We start from the raw sequence: 15740 nt of genomic DNA on the forward strand, positions 1-15740 counted from the left end.
TGACAGAGAGAGAGATAGCGAGAGCAGGAACACAAGCAGGGGGAGTGGGAGAGTGAGAAGCAGGCTCCCTGCCGAGCAGGGAGCCCGATGTGGGACTCGATCCCAGGACCCTGGGATCATGACCTGAGCCGAAGGCAGACGCTTAACGACTGAGCCACCCAGGCGCCCTAGAGGGTATTCTTGCTAAGCAAAATAAGTCAATCAGAGAAAGACAATTATCATATGATCTCACCCATATGTGGAATTTAAGAAACAAAACAGAGGATCATAGGAAAGAGAGGGAAAAACAAGACAAAATCAGAGAGACAAACCATAAGACATTCTTAACTACAGGAAACAAACTGACGGTTGTTGGGGGGTGGGGTAGGGTAACGAGGTGATGGACATTAAGGAGGGCATGTGATGTAATGAGCCCTGGGTATTATATAAGACTCATGAATCACTGACCTCTACCTCTGAAACTAATAATATATTATATATTAATAATTTGAATTTAAATTTTAAAAAAGATTAAAAGATAATGCAAAGAAGAGAAAAAAATTTAAAAAAATAAACATTAGGATGTATAGACATTCCATTCTGTGAATGTTGTGTTTCTCAATAAGAAAAGGAAAAGAAAGTCTCCACAGTAACCCTGAACAACTAAACTGTGTAACTTCCTAATGCCTACAGACATGAGGAAGAACAGAGACGGTGGAAACGGAAGCTGAAAGTATAAGTGGCTTTTAAGAGTCAGCTTTGGCCACTCCAAATTTCCCACAAGCACATACTCCCCAAGGGACCGAGCTTCTCATATCCTCTTTCCAGGGGCCCCAACCTACTCTCCCAGGATGCTGGATTAAAGAAAAAGATAAGAGCACAGGACCACCCTTAAGATACGAAGTTTAAAGAAGAGTCCAGCTGTTTTATATGGGATTCACAACCAAATAAGGGGCTCTCACACTGATTCCTTCTATAATATCTAACCTCTTCAACCAACACCTTAACAACTCATTTCTCCTTTAATTCACCAACCGTAAAAACTTCTAAAAACTTTCGAAGTGTTTATCTGGTTTTTAAGAATGGAGAAAGGAAAGACACTGTATCTAAAATATGCATTTACAAGATGTTCTGCCCTCTGTCCCTGACTCCTGACTTTTCAGGAAGAAATCTTTCTCCCCTACGTCTGCCATCCCTAATTATGTTACCCCAAAAGGCTGCTGTGGCTGTTAAGAACAGCAAAAGGTCCTTTGTTCAGATAAACCAAGCATATGTGCATCTTTATAAGCTTAAAATAAACATAAAAACAGGTAATACTTTAAAAAGATCGTCTGGCCAATCCATGATAACAGCAGGAATGATGGCCATAAAATTGTTTTACTTATTTAGTCATTCTCATACACACACACACACAAACACACACACACACAAACAGTTAAAATCTACTGTGTGCCAGGATAAGTCTATCATGTGCATATTTGACATAAGCCCTAGGAGATAAGTACTATTACTATTCCCTTTACCAAATGAAAAGGCCTAAAATTTAGAAGCTTCGACACAGTGTCAGGGCCAGTGAATGGTAGAATCTATGTCTGCTTTAGTTTGAAACCCGAACTCTTCATTCCCACACTATTTGGCTTCTCCAAACATTCAGAGCCTTTTTGAAGGGAAAGGAGGTTAAGGTTCTAATCTGAATTCATTCTCACTAATACCAGCCAACTACTAGTTAACCACTTATTAATACTCATAATTTAAGGTAATTAGCTTCCGTTCCCTCCTGGAAGCACCCACCCACACCTGTGTGAAACGTAAGCTGCAGGCTTGTTGTGTACCTCTGTGCGTGTGAATGATCTGCTTGCAGCTGCATTACACATCAGACACTTTCTAACGGCAATACAATAATCAGTGGAAGAGGAAACTCACACCAACACTCCTCCACCTTGCCACCATCACCTTCTCCTATGTCACAATTCTCCTTCCACCCCCCACCTTCTCCTACTGAGCGGCCTGGTGCCTGCGTCTGTTCGTGGTTTGGATAATCAGAGAGAGAGCCTCGTTCCAGATACACTACCCTATTAGACCATGGAGATGGCATATTAGCCAACCAGCGACAGTGAAGAGTACTAACCAAACTAACATTTGACCTTTATGATCACCAACAGCGTTAGAAATCAACGATTTCCACACCCCATTAAAGAGACGTTTCACAATCTACCTCTTCTGCCTCACCTCTTTGCTGTCTCTCTAGAAACAAACTCTTTGAAGTTAAAAACTGTATTTTGCCATTGTTTTAAAGGTGCCAATATAAAAAGTCTAATTAGTGCTATGGTTTCTGACTGAGGCTACAATTTACCTCCTCATTCAAAGCAAGAACCTAGAAGCCATTTTTCATTCCGACCTTTTCCTCATGCTTGATATGTAATTATAAGTAATCCTGTCACTCAATCTTCAAAACACATCCCAAAACACATCTATCCACTTCTCTCCGTTTCTCCTCTCACCTCTTGCCTGGAACATACCATAAGAGCCTCCTCCTGCCAGTCAGAACCCCCTGCTTTTCTTCTTGTCCTCCACACAACTGCAATGTCAGATCATGTAACTTTTTGGAAGAGAACTCTTTTAATGGCTTGCCATTATGCCAATAATAGAATCCAGACTCTTTATCCTGTTCTGTAACGTAAGACCCCTGCCTTCCCTGACTTCACATCCCTTGTTCCAGTCTTAGCACTTTCACACTATCTTCTCTGACTGCCTGGAAAACTCTTCCCATGACATCTTCAAATAACTGGATACTTCTTTCCCTGAAGCTCCAGTTTAAATGTCCCCTCTTCAGAGTTACTCCTCCTCCATTATACTCTGGCATTATAACTTGTATTACAGCACTGTGATTATTTGATGTTTTCTTTGTGTGTTTACTTATTAACCATCTACTTCCCCAATGTAAGTGCTCCCAAGAGAGGGGAATTAGACTTGTTCTTTGCTATATCCCAGTACATAGAACACATACTTAACATACAGAAGGTGCTTAATAAATGCTTGCCAGCTTCAGAACAGTGACTTACCAATTGTGTGGATGTCTAATATATGACTATTAAACTCAATACCTATTAATCTTTCTGTTATTGTTTCAATCAAAACAATCTGTCATTGGTAAGCTTGATAATTTATGTTTATTTACATCTTTATCCATGTTTAAGAATTTATACCTCTGACCTGTTCCAAAAAGAATGCAAAGCAGCTGACTATGACACTGGATTTGATTTAAAAGATCAAAACATCTCCACGTAGAACATTCTATAAAATACCTGACCAATACTCTTCAAAACTGTCAAGATCATAAAAAAACACAGGAAAACTGAAAAACTGACACAGACTAGAGGAGATAGAGGAGACAAAGGAGACATGACAGTCAAATGCAATGTGGTAGCCTGGATTAAACCCTGGGACAGAAAGAAGACATTAATGGAAAAACTAGTAAAATCCAAATAAATTTTGGAGTTTATTTCAGAGTAATGTGTTAATACTGGTTTCTTAGTTTTGGCAAATCTATCATGGTAATGGAAGATGTTTGGGAAACTGGGTGGGGCTATGTGGAAACTCGCTGTACTATCTTTACAACTTTTCTGTAAATAGAAAATGATTCCAAAATAAAAAGTTTATTTAAAAAAAATCAATATCTCCATATAGAAAGAAATTTAATGCACTCTGACCACATTTTGGCATTTTATTCTGAATAAAGCAGAGTGTAGGTTGTTGCCTTATTGCCTTGAACCCATGCAAACACTTAAATATCAAAGCACAGTATTCTTTAATACTTGTCTCCTCACATTTGCAACCACAAAAGTAATTTTAAAACAACTAGACAGATGTACTTATTGCCTCTAATACCACATTAACTCTACATGCACGTCTGTAGGAAAAATGTCATCTTTCCCATTTTCTCTAGCAGGGTGCTGCCCTTCCACTTGCCTATAAGGTTAGGAGAATTCTGAGTCTTATCAATCCAAATTCTGCCTCTATTGCTACCTCTCTGAAAGGAGGGGAAACTAATGTTCATAAATGTTAGGCATCATCAGAGAACACAGTTTTTACCTGATAATTCAAGGGTAGCCAGTATTTCACAAAGTCTTTCTAGACGTTATTCTCGAATTTTCTATTAACTGTTTTACAAAGTCATTCCCTATTCATTCACTTGATAAATAATTACATCATACAGCAGTCTGAATCATATTGAACTTGGATAGCAAATTGGATTATAAATTCAAAAATATGAAAGCAAATTCCAAAGTAATGCTTCTGCACCCAAGAGAGGTTTCATCATTTCATAAACACACCCAAAACAAAGGCACAAAGTACTACAATCCACCCATTTTACACACAATTCTATAAATGTGATGTAAAATCATCTTCACACACACTACCTGAAATACCAACATTTATTTATCTTATTCATTATGTTATTCTAGCTTCCATCACACACACACACACACACACACACATACGTATACTGTTTCATAGGTCATGGTGATCTTATTTAATTAGGGGACTATAAAATGGTCAAAATAATGAAGATGTGAAGAGAAAGTAAGCCATTCGAAAGGCAGAAGTTGAACTGGTGAAAAGGAGATGGCACAGTTTAAACCACTTATATGAAAAAATAGAGGAAGAGGGGAAATTCGTAACAATTCTCTGGGTATTTTGTGGTTCTGCAGTTGTCCTACCCCGGGCCAGTCCCTTAAATATTCTTAGCCTTTGTTCCTTATCTATAACATTAAGATAGTAATGCCAGTCTACCCACTGAATTCTTTTTTCCCCCCTTAGGATAAGCAAAATCTAACAAATGAAATACACTTAAAAATTTTTTAATTGGCTACTTTTCAGCCAAAATGAGCTTCTACAAAACTAAAAATTGCAAACTACTAGCAGTATCTGCAAAAAAAAAAAAAAAAAAAAAAAAAGTATAATACTACATTCTGGAACTGGGTAAAGCAGAGAGGAACTCTTGAGCCAGCTAGAAGCTGAACAAGCACTTACCTTGGAGACTTGTCGAAGCCACCTTAAATACTCTGTGAATGTATCAAAACAAATGTAGTATGTCTGGCTTTGGGGTCCAGAGGAGCTAAATGCTAAACAGTGCTGGTGCTTTTTCACTTCTTCTACCTATAAAAACAAACAGAAACAAAAACGAGTCAGGAAAGCAGACCATTTACATAGTTCATTAACCATAATACCTTGGGCCAGTGACCCTGCACGGATTTGCATCTTTCCCTACGTATGTTCCTCTTAATACTTAAAATGTGTTAAGTTCCTGAGTCTGACCAACCAATTTGAATTACAAGGAAATCGAAAATGGGGAGTTTTATCTTCTTTAGATTTCCCCCACAGAAGTGAAATTCTTTTCTTCCTGTTTAAATTGGAACAGACTCCCTTCCTTATATTTCTCTATCGTCACAATAGGGTGCTGAGGTTCTTCCTTCCTTTGGGCGGAGTTGTCCTTAATATTTTACTTAAGGATTTTTATTCTAGGTAAATTTTTTACTTTAAGGGACTTTTGTATTATTCTGAATTACAACCTTTTGAAAAAGGTCTTCAAGCATGTTAGGTAAGTTTTTAAAAATTTAACATGAAATTGAGGTTAACAATGAAATAAAACTCTACCAAGAGTCCTAATTAGTCCTTCAAGTCCTAATAAGGCAGTGACACAGTCAAATCAAATTTCCATTCCCAGTAAATTCTTCCTAAGGAGGAAAAGTCCAGATAATAAACTAACATGATATTACACAAGCTCCTATGCTTCATTTACAAAAATGATCACAAGTCACAAGGAAAGTATAAAAAATTTTCAAAAAGATGAGTATCACAGACTATGTTCTAGGACCAAAACACAAGTTAGATGTCAATAATAAAAAGTCAATTAAAATCCAAGTATACTGGGGCGCCTGGGTGGCTCAGTTGGTTAAGTGACTGCCTTCGGCTCAGGTCATGATCCTGGAGTCCCCGGATCGAGTCCCGCATCGGGCTCCCTGTTCGGCGGGGAGTCTGCTTCTCCCTCTGATCCTACCCCCTCTCGTGCTCTCTCTCTCTGTCTCATTCTCTCTCTCAAATAAATAAATAAAATCTTTAAAAAAAAAAAATCCAAGTATACTTAGAAAACCAGTAACACACTTCTAAACAAGTAAAAAAAGTCATAATAGAAATTTAGGTATTCTTAGAACTAAACCATTAAGAAAGTACTACATATCAAAATTTATGGAATGCAACAAAAGCAGTACATAGGGGAAATTTTGTAATTTTAAATACTCATATTAGAAAAGAAGGCAGAAAAAATTGTTTTCATTGATATGTGTCTCAAGAACTTAGGGGAAAAAATACCATATCAAAAACTGAATAAACTCAAAGTAGAATAAAGGTGATAATAAAAAGCAGAAATTAATGAAATGAAAACCAAATATACAACAGAGAACATGAACATTAACAAAACACTGGTTCTTTGAAAAGGCTAACAAAATCAAATGTCAACTGATATTGGTCAATGATATCAATTGAAGACATATAAATACCATTAATAATGAAAAGAGAGACATGATTACAGATTAAGCAGAGATTTAAAAGAACATTATAAGCAATCTTATGGCAAAATCTAAGAAAATATATTTTACTAAGTCAAGAAAAAAACCAGAAGGCCTACATAGTCCTATAACCATGTAAGAAACTGAATATTAAATTTTTTTCTCAAGAAATATCAGGCCCGTATGGTTTTATAGATAAATTTTACCAAAATTCCAAGAAACAGATCATTCCAAACTTGTGCAAACTCATCTACCAAACAAAAAATGAAGAAAAATACCCCAACCTATTTTATAACCAAAAACAGATCAGAGCAGAAACAGAAAGGAAAATTATAGGTCAGTCTCAGTTATGAACACTTATCTTGAACAAAATGTTGCATCAGGATCCAGAAAAACAAAAAAAAAAAAAAAAAAAAAAAAAACAGACATGTAGAATCCAGAAATACCAAAAAACACACTCACTATACATCAAGGGGTGCCTGGGTGGCTCAGTTGGTTAAGTGTCTGCCTTCAGCTCAGGTCATGATCTCAGGGTCCTGGGATTGAGCCCTGAGTCAGGCTCCCTGCTGGGTGGGGAGTCTGCTTCTCCCTCTCCCCCTGCTTTGCTCTCTCTCTAATAAATCAATAAAATCTTTTGACTCTTAATCTTAGGAAACAAACTGAAGGTTGCTGGAGGGGAGGGGTGGGGGGTTGGAATAACTGGGTGATGGACTTTGGGGAAGGTATGTGTTGTAATGAGCTCTGGGTATTATATAAGACTGATGAGTCCACAGACCTATACCCCTGAAACAAATAATACATTATATGTTAATTAATTGAATTTAAATTTTAAAAAAAAACTACATATGAAGAACAAATTGGATTTACCTCAGGAAAGGCAAGATGATATAACATTATTGGAACTATAAGATCTTTAATCACTTTAACAGGTGAAAGAAGAAAACCATATGATCATCCCCACAGCTACAGAAAAAGCATTTGGTAACATTCACCACTTATTCATCATTCATGATAAAAACTCCTAGCAAACTAAGAACACAAATAACAACTTGGTATTAGCTGACAAAGGGTATTTATCAACATCTAAGGCAAACTTCAGTGTTAATGATGATGATATACCACTCTCTTTAAGATCACTGAGATGACAAGTATCTACCGTTTCTATTCAATACTATAGAGTTCTGGCCATTACAATAAGACACAAAAATGTATTAAAGAAGGAAGAAAATTGTCATTATTTAAATATTACATGATTAGCTACATAATAAACTCCAAACAATCTATAGACATTATATTAGAATAAAAAAGAAAATTTAGCAAGGTGGCTAGATATAAAATCAATACTCAAAAGACAACTGCATTTCTATACACTACAGAGAAAATATAGTTTTTTTAAAATGCCATTTAAACTAATCAATATTAAGAGAAATCAGGCCAGTGATTTCTGGAGGATGGGGAAAAGTGAGAGGAAAAGAGTGGGAGGAAAGGGGTACAAAGTAGCCCAAGGAAACTTTTGAGGGTGTTATGATCATTGTTCTTCATTGTGGCGATGGTTTAATGGGTGTATTTAGCTACCTCTACTGTTATCAAATTACTATCAAAATATGCAGTTTCCTATAGGTCAATTATACCTCAATAAAATTTGGTGAAGATGTAGAGAAACAGGAACACTTGTACACTGATGTGAGTGTAAAATGGTGCATCAACTTTGGAAAATAATTTGATATCATCTTGTAGCATGTGCATACGTCCTATAGCCCAGTAAATGCACTCCTAAGTCTGTATCTAAGAGCAGCAGTTCTCAAGGAGGTCATTTATTACAGGATTTTGAATTAAACAGTTCACTGTACATGGTGCAGTACTAATACTTTGCATGACATTTCATTCTCTGAGCCCCTGCCCCATAAATGCCAATATTTTCCCCTTGCACCAAAGATATTAATATTAACCAAACACTACTTTCGACATTTTCCAGACTCTCTGCAATTAAGGTGAAGTCATGTGACTAGTTCTGGACAATGAGCCATGAGCAGAAGTGACATGGGGGCACTTCTGCTTCCAAATATACAAGAGACAGTTCATGAGTCTTCTGTTGTCTCTGCCTCTGCCTCAGCACCAAAAGAAGGTTGCATGTTCCAAATGTTTTAGGAGAGCAGAGCCTCCATTAGGCTGGGTCCCCGGACAGTTATGTGAAAAAAGAAATCTCCACCAATTCACAGTGGACATTTAGGGGAATGAGAAAATGCGGTTATGTCAAGTCACTGACATCTGGGGGGATTTGTTACTATAGAATAATTTAGCCGATTTGTTGACTGTCCAGTAATTTCACAATCAAAACACTTGTACATATTACCAAATGTCCCTTTTGGGCACAGTAACTCGAGTTGAGAACTACTGCCCTAGAAAATCTACTTGCATACCAGGAGGCATATCAATATAAGACTATTTCAGCAGCATTATTTATAATAACAAAAAACTAGAAGCAACCCAAATGTCCATCAACAGGAAAATTACTTAAGAAATTATGAGAATTTAGAACATTTAGAGAGGGAAACATTATACACAAATGAAAACCACATACAGCAAGCAACATAGAATCTTGTTATGAAACAACATAATACTGAGTGGAAAAATTCAATCACAGAAGCCCACACGTAGTACAATACCATTTTTATTCAGATCAAAAGCAAAACATAGTTTTATTTCAAAAAAGATTAAACTTATTTCAAAAAAGAAAATGATGAATATAAATTCTAGGACAATGGGTGGATACCTTTGGGGTTTGGGGAGGCAACGGGAAAGATGAAAGTGGACACAGGTAGAAACACTGGTACTGATCCTGCCATGATTCCTAAACTGAGTAGTAGGTTAACGGTTATTCAACTTATTATGCATCATAATTTAGCAAATATTAAGTAAAATATTAAAATATGGTATCTAAAAATCTGTTAAATTTTAAAGGATAAATTAAATAACCTAACATTTGCACAATGAATAGAAATTTACCTATTATATAATTTCTCCCCAACAATTAAATTTTAAGGGTGCTTCGTTTAACTTCACAGTTGGAATTTGACATTTGAAAATGTAAACTAAATGATCATGCTCAAGTGGTTGTCAGATTTGATTATCAACAATTATTGCTAGGGTTATGGCCAATCTATCTCACACTTCATTTCTAGCTCTTCTTCACATATATTTATAAAAAACAAAAATAAAAACCTTCTATTTACTCTTAGTTTTTCCTTTAACAGAATGAAACAGCAGAATGAAAAAAGGCACAGATAAACATTAATGAAAACTCAGATTGCAAAGACTGAATTATTTTTCCCTAACTCGGTCAACAGGTTTTAAAAGACTGTTTTTCAACATACTCAATTATTTTTAAAGGCATAGTGCAAAACAGGTTTTACAAGGTTGGTCTGTGAGAAAAGGAAGCTATTTCAATTTATTCAATGGTAGAAGTCCATCCAATAATAGGCCTGGGAAACAAGACAAGTCTCTAGCTCTGAATGAAAATGCTAATTATAACTCGATCTTCTGACCTTATCTGAACATTCCACTGCTTTCCTGCCTTGGCTTCTCTGAGCACAATAATCTTTCTGACCATCTCCTTCATATGTCAAGAGATTTTTCACCCTTCAAGTTTTACTGTAATTGCTACCTCCTTCATCACAAAATTCCCTGATTCCCCACAAGAAAATGTAATCTCTCCTCCACTCATCTCCTGCACTAGTTTTCTGCATCTCTCTTAGAGCAGATATCGTTGTGCCCATCCTTCACCTCTGGATAGTAAATTATAAGCAATTCAAAGGCAGGGATGATGACTTACCCACCTTGGTATTTCTGCAACACCGAGCAAAGTGGCTTCCCCACAGAGGTTATTTAATAAATAGTTGTATTAAATTTGCCTAAGCAAATGCCTAACATCATAGAGAAGAAAGAAACAGATTGTTGACCTAACAGGGCATCAAACATTAAATATGCATTTGTAATGATGACCTATGGGAGTAATAATGATGACTAATTTTTCAGAATTCAATCCAGAGGACAAAATCTTCAGTAATAAGATACCACTAATTCTTCAATGCTCAGACAAAAGTTAAGTAATGGTTTCAAAACAGGTGACTGAAATAGATCTAAATATACCTGACAGCCTGGTCAAAATCTTTTTTAAATGATCAAGTATTAGTCTTTTTAGCATTAGAATGCATACTAGCAGAGGGGTGGGTAGGGAACTGACATGGGCTACTTACAGAAGGAACGACTAAATTATGAATGAAGAATGAATTTGCTACACAGCAGGTGAGTAACAAAGCCATTTACTACTGCACACACTTGATTTTACCTTATTCATTTCTAATCCCTGGAACCAGCAGATTAAACATTTGCCCATTTAAAAAAGTTCACTTTAACAAAAGTTGTGGGGTTTTTTTGTTTTTTTTACCCCTCTATTTATATCCTCCATGTTCTGCCTTCTTTCCCATGCTCATTCAGGAAGAAAAATGGTAAAGAAAATATTTGCTTAATATGCCCCCAATTTTCAAAAACCCTTTTCTTCATCCAAATTTGCCTTCCCATTTATTAAGAGATTATCGTATCATTTAAAAATCGGGAAATACTAACATATAATTATGGTAATGATACTCCCACCAACACTTGGGTATTAATAAATCGATCTGGCAAAAAAAGAATGTAAGATTTTCCCAAGCAATCTGGTTCTTTCTAGTTTATAAATGATAGGAATAAAATAATTATCATGCCCCAAGAAAAGCAGATAGTGATGTTGGTAATATCTATCAGCTGTATCACAGTTTTTCTCTGAAACAAGTTAACATTTCAGGTTGAAAAATTATGACTAGCTAAAGTTGATAAACTAAAAAATGTTAATTCTGGGGCACCGGGGTGGCTCAGTCAGTTAAGTGTCTGCCTTCGGCTCAGGTCATGATCTCAGTGTCCTGGGATTGAGCTCCGTGTGGGGCTCCCTGCTCAGTGGGGGGCCTGCTTCTCCCTCTCCTCTGCCCCTCCCGCTGTTCATGCCCTCTCTTCCTCTCTCAAATAAATCTTTAAAAAAATGCTAACTTCACTGGTCACTGCACAAAGACAGACAGGTATGCCAAAATTGGATCAAAGATTCATGCAAGAGAGATAGTCTAACCCTTGGTAACCATGCTTGAATGGTCCTAAAGCCATGGACTTCAGGGTCATTATACTATACTACACAATACATACTCAAGATATCAAGAGATGTCTACTCATAAAGAATAATTTATCATCTACTGCCTAAAATATAATACTGAATTTTAGCTGCTCTGCTTTCAAGTCTGTAAGTAAGATGCATGTACTAATAATGTAATGATCACCGGGGCCTCCCGTGTGCCAACAGCATTGTTATCTTCCACAACTCCACCATCCAACCATGCCCACTGGTAGAGCACAACAGGAACTGAATTAGACCTTAGATGAGTGAAAACCATGGACCCCATATTAAAGAAATGGCTCAAAGTAAGCTTAATGACACTGGGAAACCTGTTAGTATTTCATTCATTTTAAACTTACTTTTCCACCAATTAGTGGCAGAACATGCATCTTTCCGGTCAAGCTGTCTTTCACAGATGATACTATCAGGCAGGTCCCACACAGGATGACGTGGCGTCTGGTCCATCGGTTCACCGGCAATTGCATTTTGCCTTTACGGACATTATACATTCCTGAGAGCTGAATCCTTTCAGAGCTACTGGTGCTGTGAGGTTTTCCTGAAACAAACACAAGCAAACATTTTAGTCCAAAGAATTGGGCTCTTTTTATTTATTTATTTTTAAGATTTTATTCATTTATTTGACGGAGAGGGGAGAGGGAAAAGCAGACTCCCCGCTGAGCAGGGAGCCCGATGCGGGACTTGATCCCAGGACCCCAGGATCATGACCTGAGCCGAAGGCAGACACTTAACTAAGCCTTCCAGGTGCCCTACAATTGGGCTTTTTTCCAACTCACTGGCATACCAGATAAACTATCAGGGCAACAGAGAATAATTATTGGGCAACAATCTAATTTACAATTGAGAGACTCTGAAATCCGCAATAATACAATTATGGTTAAGAACTACCACATCTACTCCACAGACATTTTAATTTTAGGTGAAGAAAAGCTTTTTCCTTAAAACGCTCGGAAAAGACTATTTTACGTCCTCTGTTAAACCCAAGTTTTATTTCCTTCTATACCCTGCACATTTTTTTTTTTACATTTAAAAAAGGGATAACTTCAAGACTTCTATAAATGGCTAGAGTTAACTTAAGTACACTAAAAAGAAAATATTATAGACTGAGATAGGGAAATAACATTCAAGATCTAGCATTTAATGAAACTAATCAGTTTTAATGGAATTAACTGCTGATGTTCTTGCTCCTACAGTTACTCGATGTACATTTACTGTTAAGGAGACAAAAAATAACTTTTCTAATAAGAAAATGTTACTCTATAATGATAGGTTAAGTACTCAAGGACAGACTTAACACCAATCTAGGAAGGATGCTGTGTGGTGGTGCATGTGACTCATGGAGGGAAGACAGAGAGGGGCACTGCAACTCAGAGACAAAGAGAGCGCTGGGAAAGATCTTAAGAGTCTTCGTTTCCAAGATGGAAATGAATCTGGCAGACTGATATTCAGACAAGTCCTATCAACTGGATGGGAGAACTACTGTGGTTAATATATGACAGTGTTATAAACAAGGAGCAAAACATTCCCCGTTGTAGACACTGAATGTATAATGGCAAAGAGTACTGAAACCCATGCTCAGAAATAACTAATGAGAGGGGCGCCTGGGTGGCTCAGTCGTTAAGTGTCTGCCTTCGGCTCAGGTCCTGATCCCAGGGTCCTGGGATAGAGCCCCACATCGGGCTCGCTGCTCGCAGGAAGCCTGCTTCTCCCTCTCCCACTCCCCCTGCTTGTGTTCCCCTCTCGCTGTGTATATCTCTGTCAAATAAATAAAAATCTTAAAAAAAAAAAAAAAGAAAGAACTAATGAGAGACACGTGTCCTTGAACAGGACCCAAGCCAGAAGGGTTCTATTTATTTGGAAAGTTGCCTAGTTGCCAAAGGCTAGCAGAAAAAACATATTCAAGGGAAATTATATTCTTATGAATTTTAAAAATTCACATAAATACCAAGTAGTTTTGGTAGATGTCTAATACCTGCTAGAAAAGGAAACTGGAAGAGTAGCAGCACCAAAAATAGATCTCAAGAGATCCAGAGTGTTGGAACCCTCCCAATACATACCTTTGGGCAGAAATAACAAAACCAGCGGGTTTGAATTTCACTTCCTCTTTCTCCCAGTATATCAGATGTTTTATAAAGTAGATACTGCATACAACATAATTTTGCTGGGGCTGGGCCAGAGTGAAGTTTAACAGTGGTTCAGCTATTTCAACTTGGTGCCCAGCAAACAACTACACACCGCTAACACCCTCAAGGGAGCTGAGAACTCCACTGACTTGTTCAGTCACCAGATGTTAATGCCCCGCAAAGAGGTAGGAAGCCCAGGAAACTTCAGATCAGACCTGACTTGCCAAAGGCTGCCAGTGATGGATCAGACCAGTCATTCGCTTGTCCCCTTCCATATGAGTTCATTTACCTAGAGAGAAAAATGCTCGGACTCCCAGTCTAAGAGCTCCTTTCTACATGACACTCTTCCTGTAGGGAAGAAGGTAAGTGTAACAGACTACCGCTTTCTAAAATCCAATTTCCATGAATGTAAGAAACTAACATACACTAACGAGGAATCTGATCTAAATGCACGTGCACATGCACACGCACGCGCACACACACACACTTACATATGGACTAATGAATGCAAAGAAGGAGACAATTTAGCCACATCCAAGAGTGGCTTCAAGGACACTTGTTAACCTGTCACATTTATGTAGATCTGTGAGTAACCACAGACTGATGAAAAAGACAACAGGGATACATAAACATAGCCCTTCAATTCTCCCAACTCCACAAAAATCCTAGAGAAAGCCCTAGAACAAATCACCAGATAGAGTGGACGATACATCCCAGAAATATATAAAAGAGTATGGAGACATCAACAGAGACAGTCTTTTTATTCTCTAGTTAGAAAAATTCCCAAAGGGCCTTGAATAGTCCTGGAGCCTAATGATAAGATCAGTCTGTCCTTGGAAAGCCCTAAACATCCCAGTCTGAATCAAACCCCTCCTTGTCTTGTTCTGAGTGAACTTCAATATCCTTGTGGTCTGCTCCCTCCCTGGGTGTTCCAGATCAGACATGTCCTCAGGACTTGGCTGTGTATGGAGTACATGGAATATGGAGATGAATATGCACTATATACCTGGGCAACAACCCAGATGCACCCTCCTTTGCATCAGACTTCCTTATTCTATGACATAAGGAATTATTTTATCTCTTCCTGCCAATTCTTAAACTTCTCAATTCAGAGGAATTCCAATTGTCCTATGCTCTAATAAATATTGACAACACCAAGTAACCAATGCCTACCAGTTGAAAGTTGGATCATTCGTTTAAACCTTTACTTTAGAAATGTTACTCTAGGGACGCCTGGGTGGCTCAGTCGGTTAAGCGTCTGCCTTCAGCTCAGGTCATGATCCCAGGGTCCTGGGATCGAGTCCCGCATTGGGCTCCCCACTCTGCGGGGAGCCTGCTTCTCCCTCTGCCTCTCTCTCATGAATAAATAAATAAAATCTTTAAAAAAAAAAAAGAAATGTTACTCTAATTTCCTACAGATTTAAGGCATTTCTTACACGATCCAAGAGAAAAGATAGACAGCAAAAGCAAGTATTTCAAGCTGAGATAGAGACCTGACCACAGCAGAGCGACTGAAGTCTCCTTCAGTCTTATCTATCAGCAGGGAATTTTACTAAATAAATGATTAGAAGAGAAGTATTTATTTATTTAAGGGAAACTACAGTCTGTTCTGCTACAATATTGTGATTCATTAATACCAATTAGCTCATATGATTATAAATAGGGGAATGGTGTCATTTTAATATGCATATTGTGTTGGTTCAAAAAGATTTACTCTAGAATTATAACTTTCAATAGCAAAGGAAAAAGCCCACAGCAAATATGCTATCTCAGTGCCCACAAGCTAGCATTTCTATTGTTCTGTTATTGTGCAGTTTTAATATTCCTTAAGGCAACTCAACTTCCAGCCAC

General features: G+C 37.5%; 1 protein-coding gene across 1 annotated transcript in view; it reads right to left on the bottom strand.

The window, feature by feature from the left end:
• Window positions 1-15740, bottom strand: part of PHLPP1 (PH domain and leucine rich repeat protein phosphatase 1) — a 214966-nt gene that overhangs the window by 86749 nt on the left and 112477 nt on the right. Inside the window, exons 3-4 of the mRNA XM_044921274.1 lie at window positions 12108-12304; window positions 5014-5139 (exon numbers count right to left, since the gene is read on the bottom strand). Of these exons, the coding sequence (XP_044777209.1) occupies window positions 5014-5139; window positions 12108-12304 (323 nt within the window). The remainder of the gene's footprint in view (window positions 1-5013; window positions 5140-12107; window positions 12305-15740) is intronic.

Source organism: Neomonachus schauinslandi, chromosome 14 (genome assembly GCF_002201575.2).
Source record: "Neomonachus schauinslandi chromosome 14, ASM220157v2, whole genome shotgun sequence".
Classification (NCBI taxonomy): Eukaryota; Metazoa; Chordata; class Mammalia; order Carnivora; family Phocidae; genus Neomonachus; species Neomonachus schauinslandi.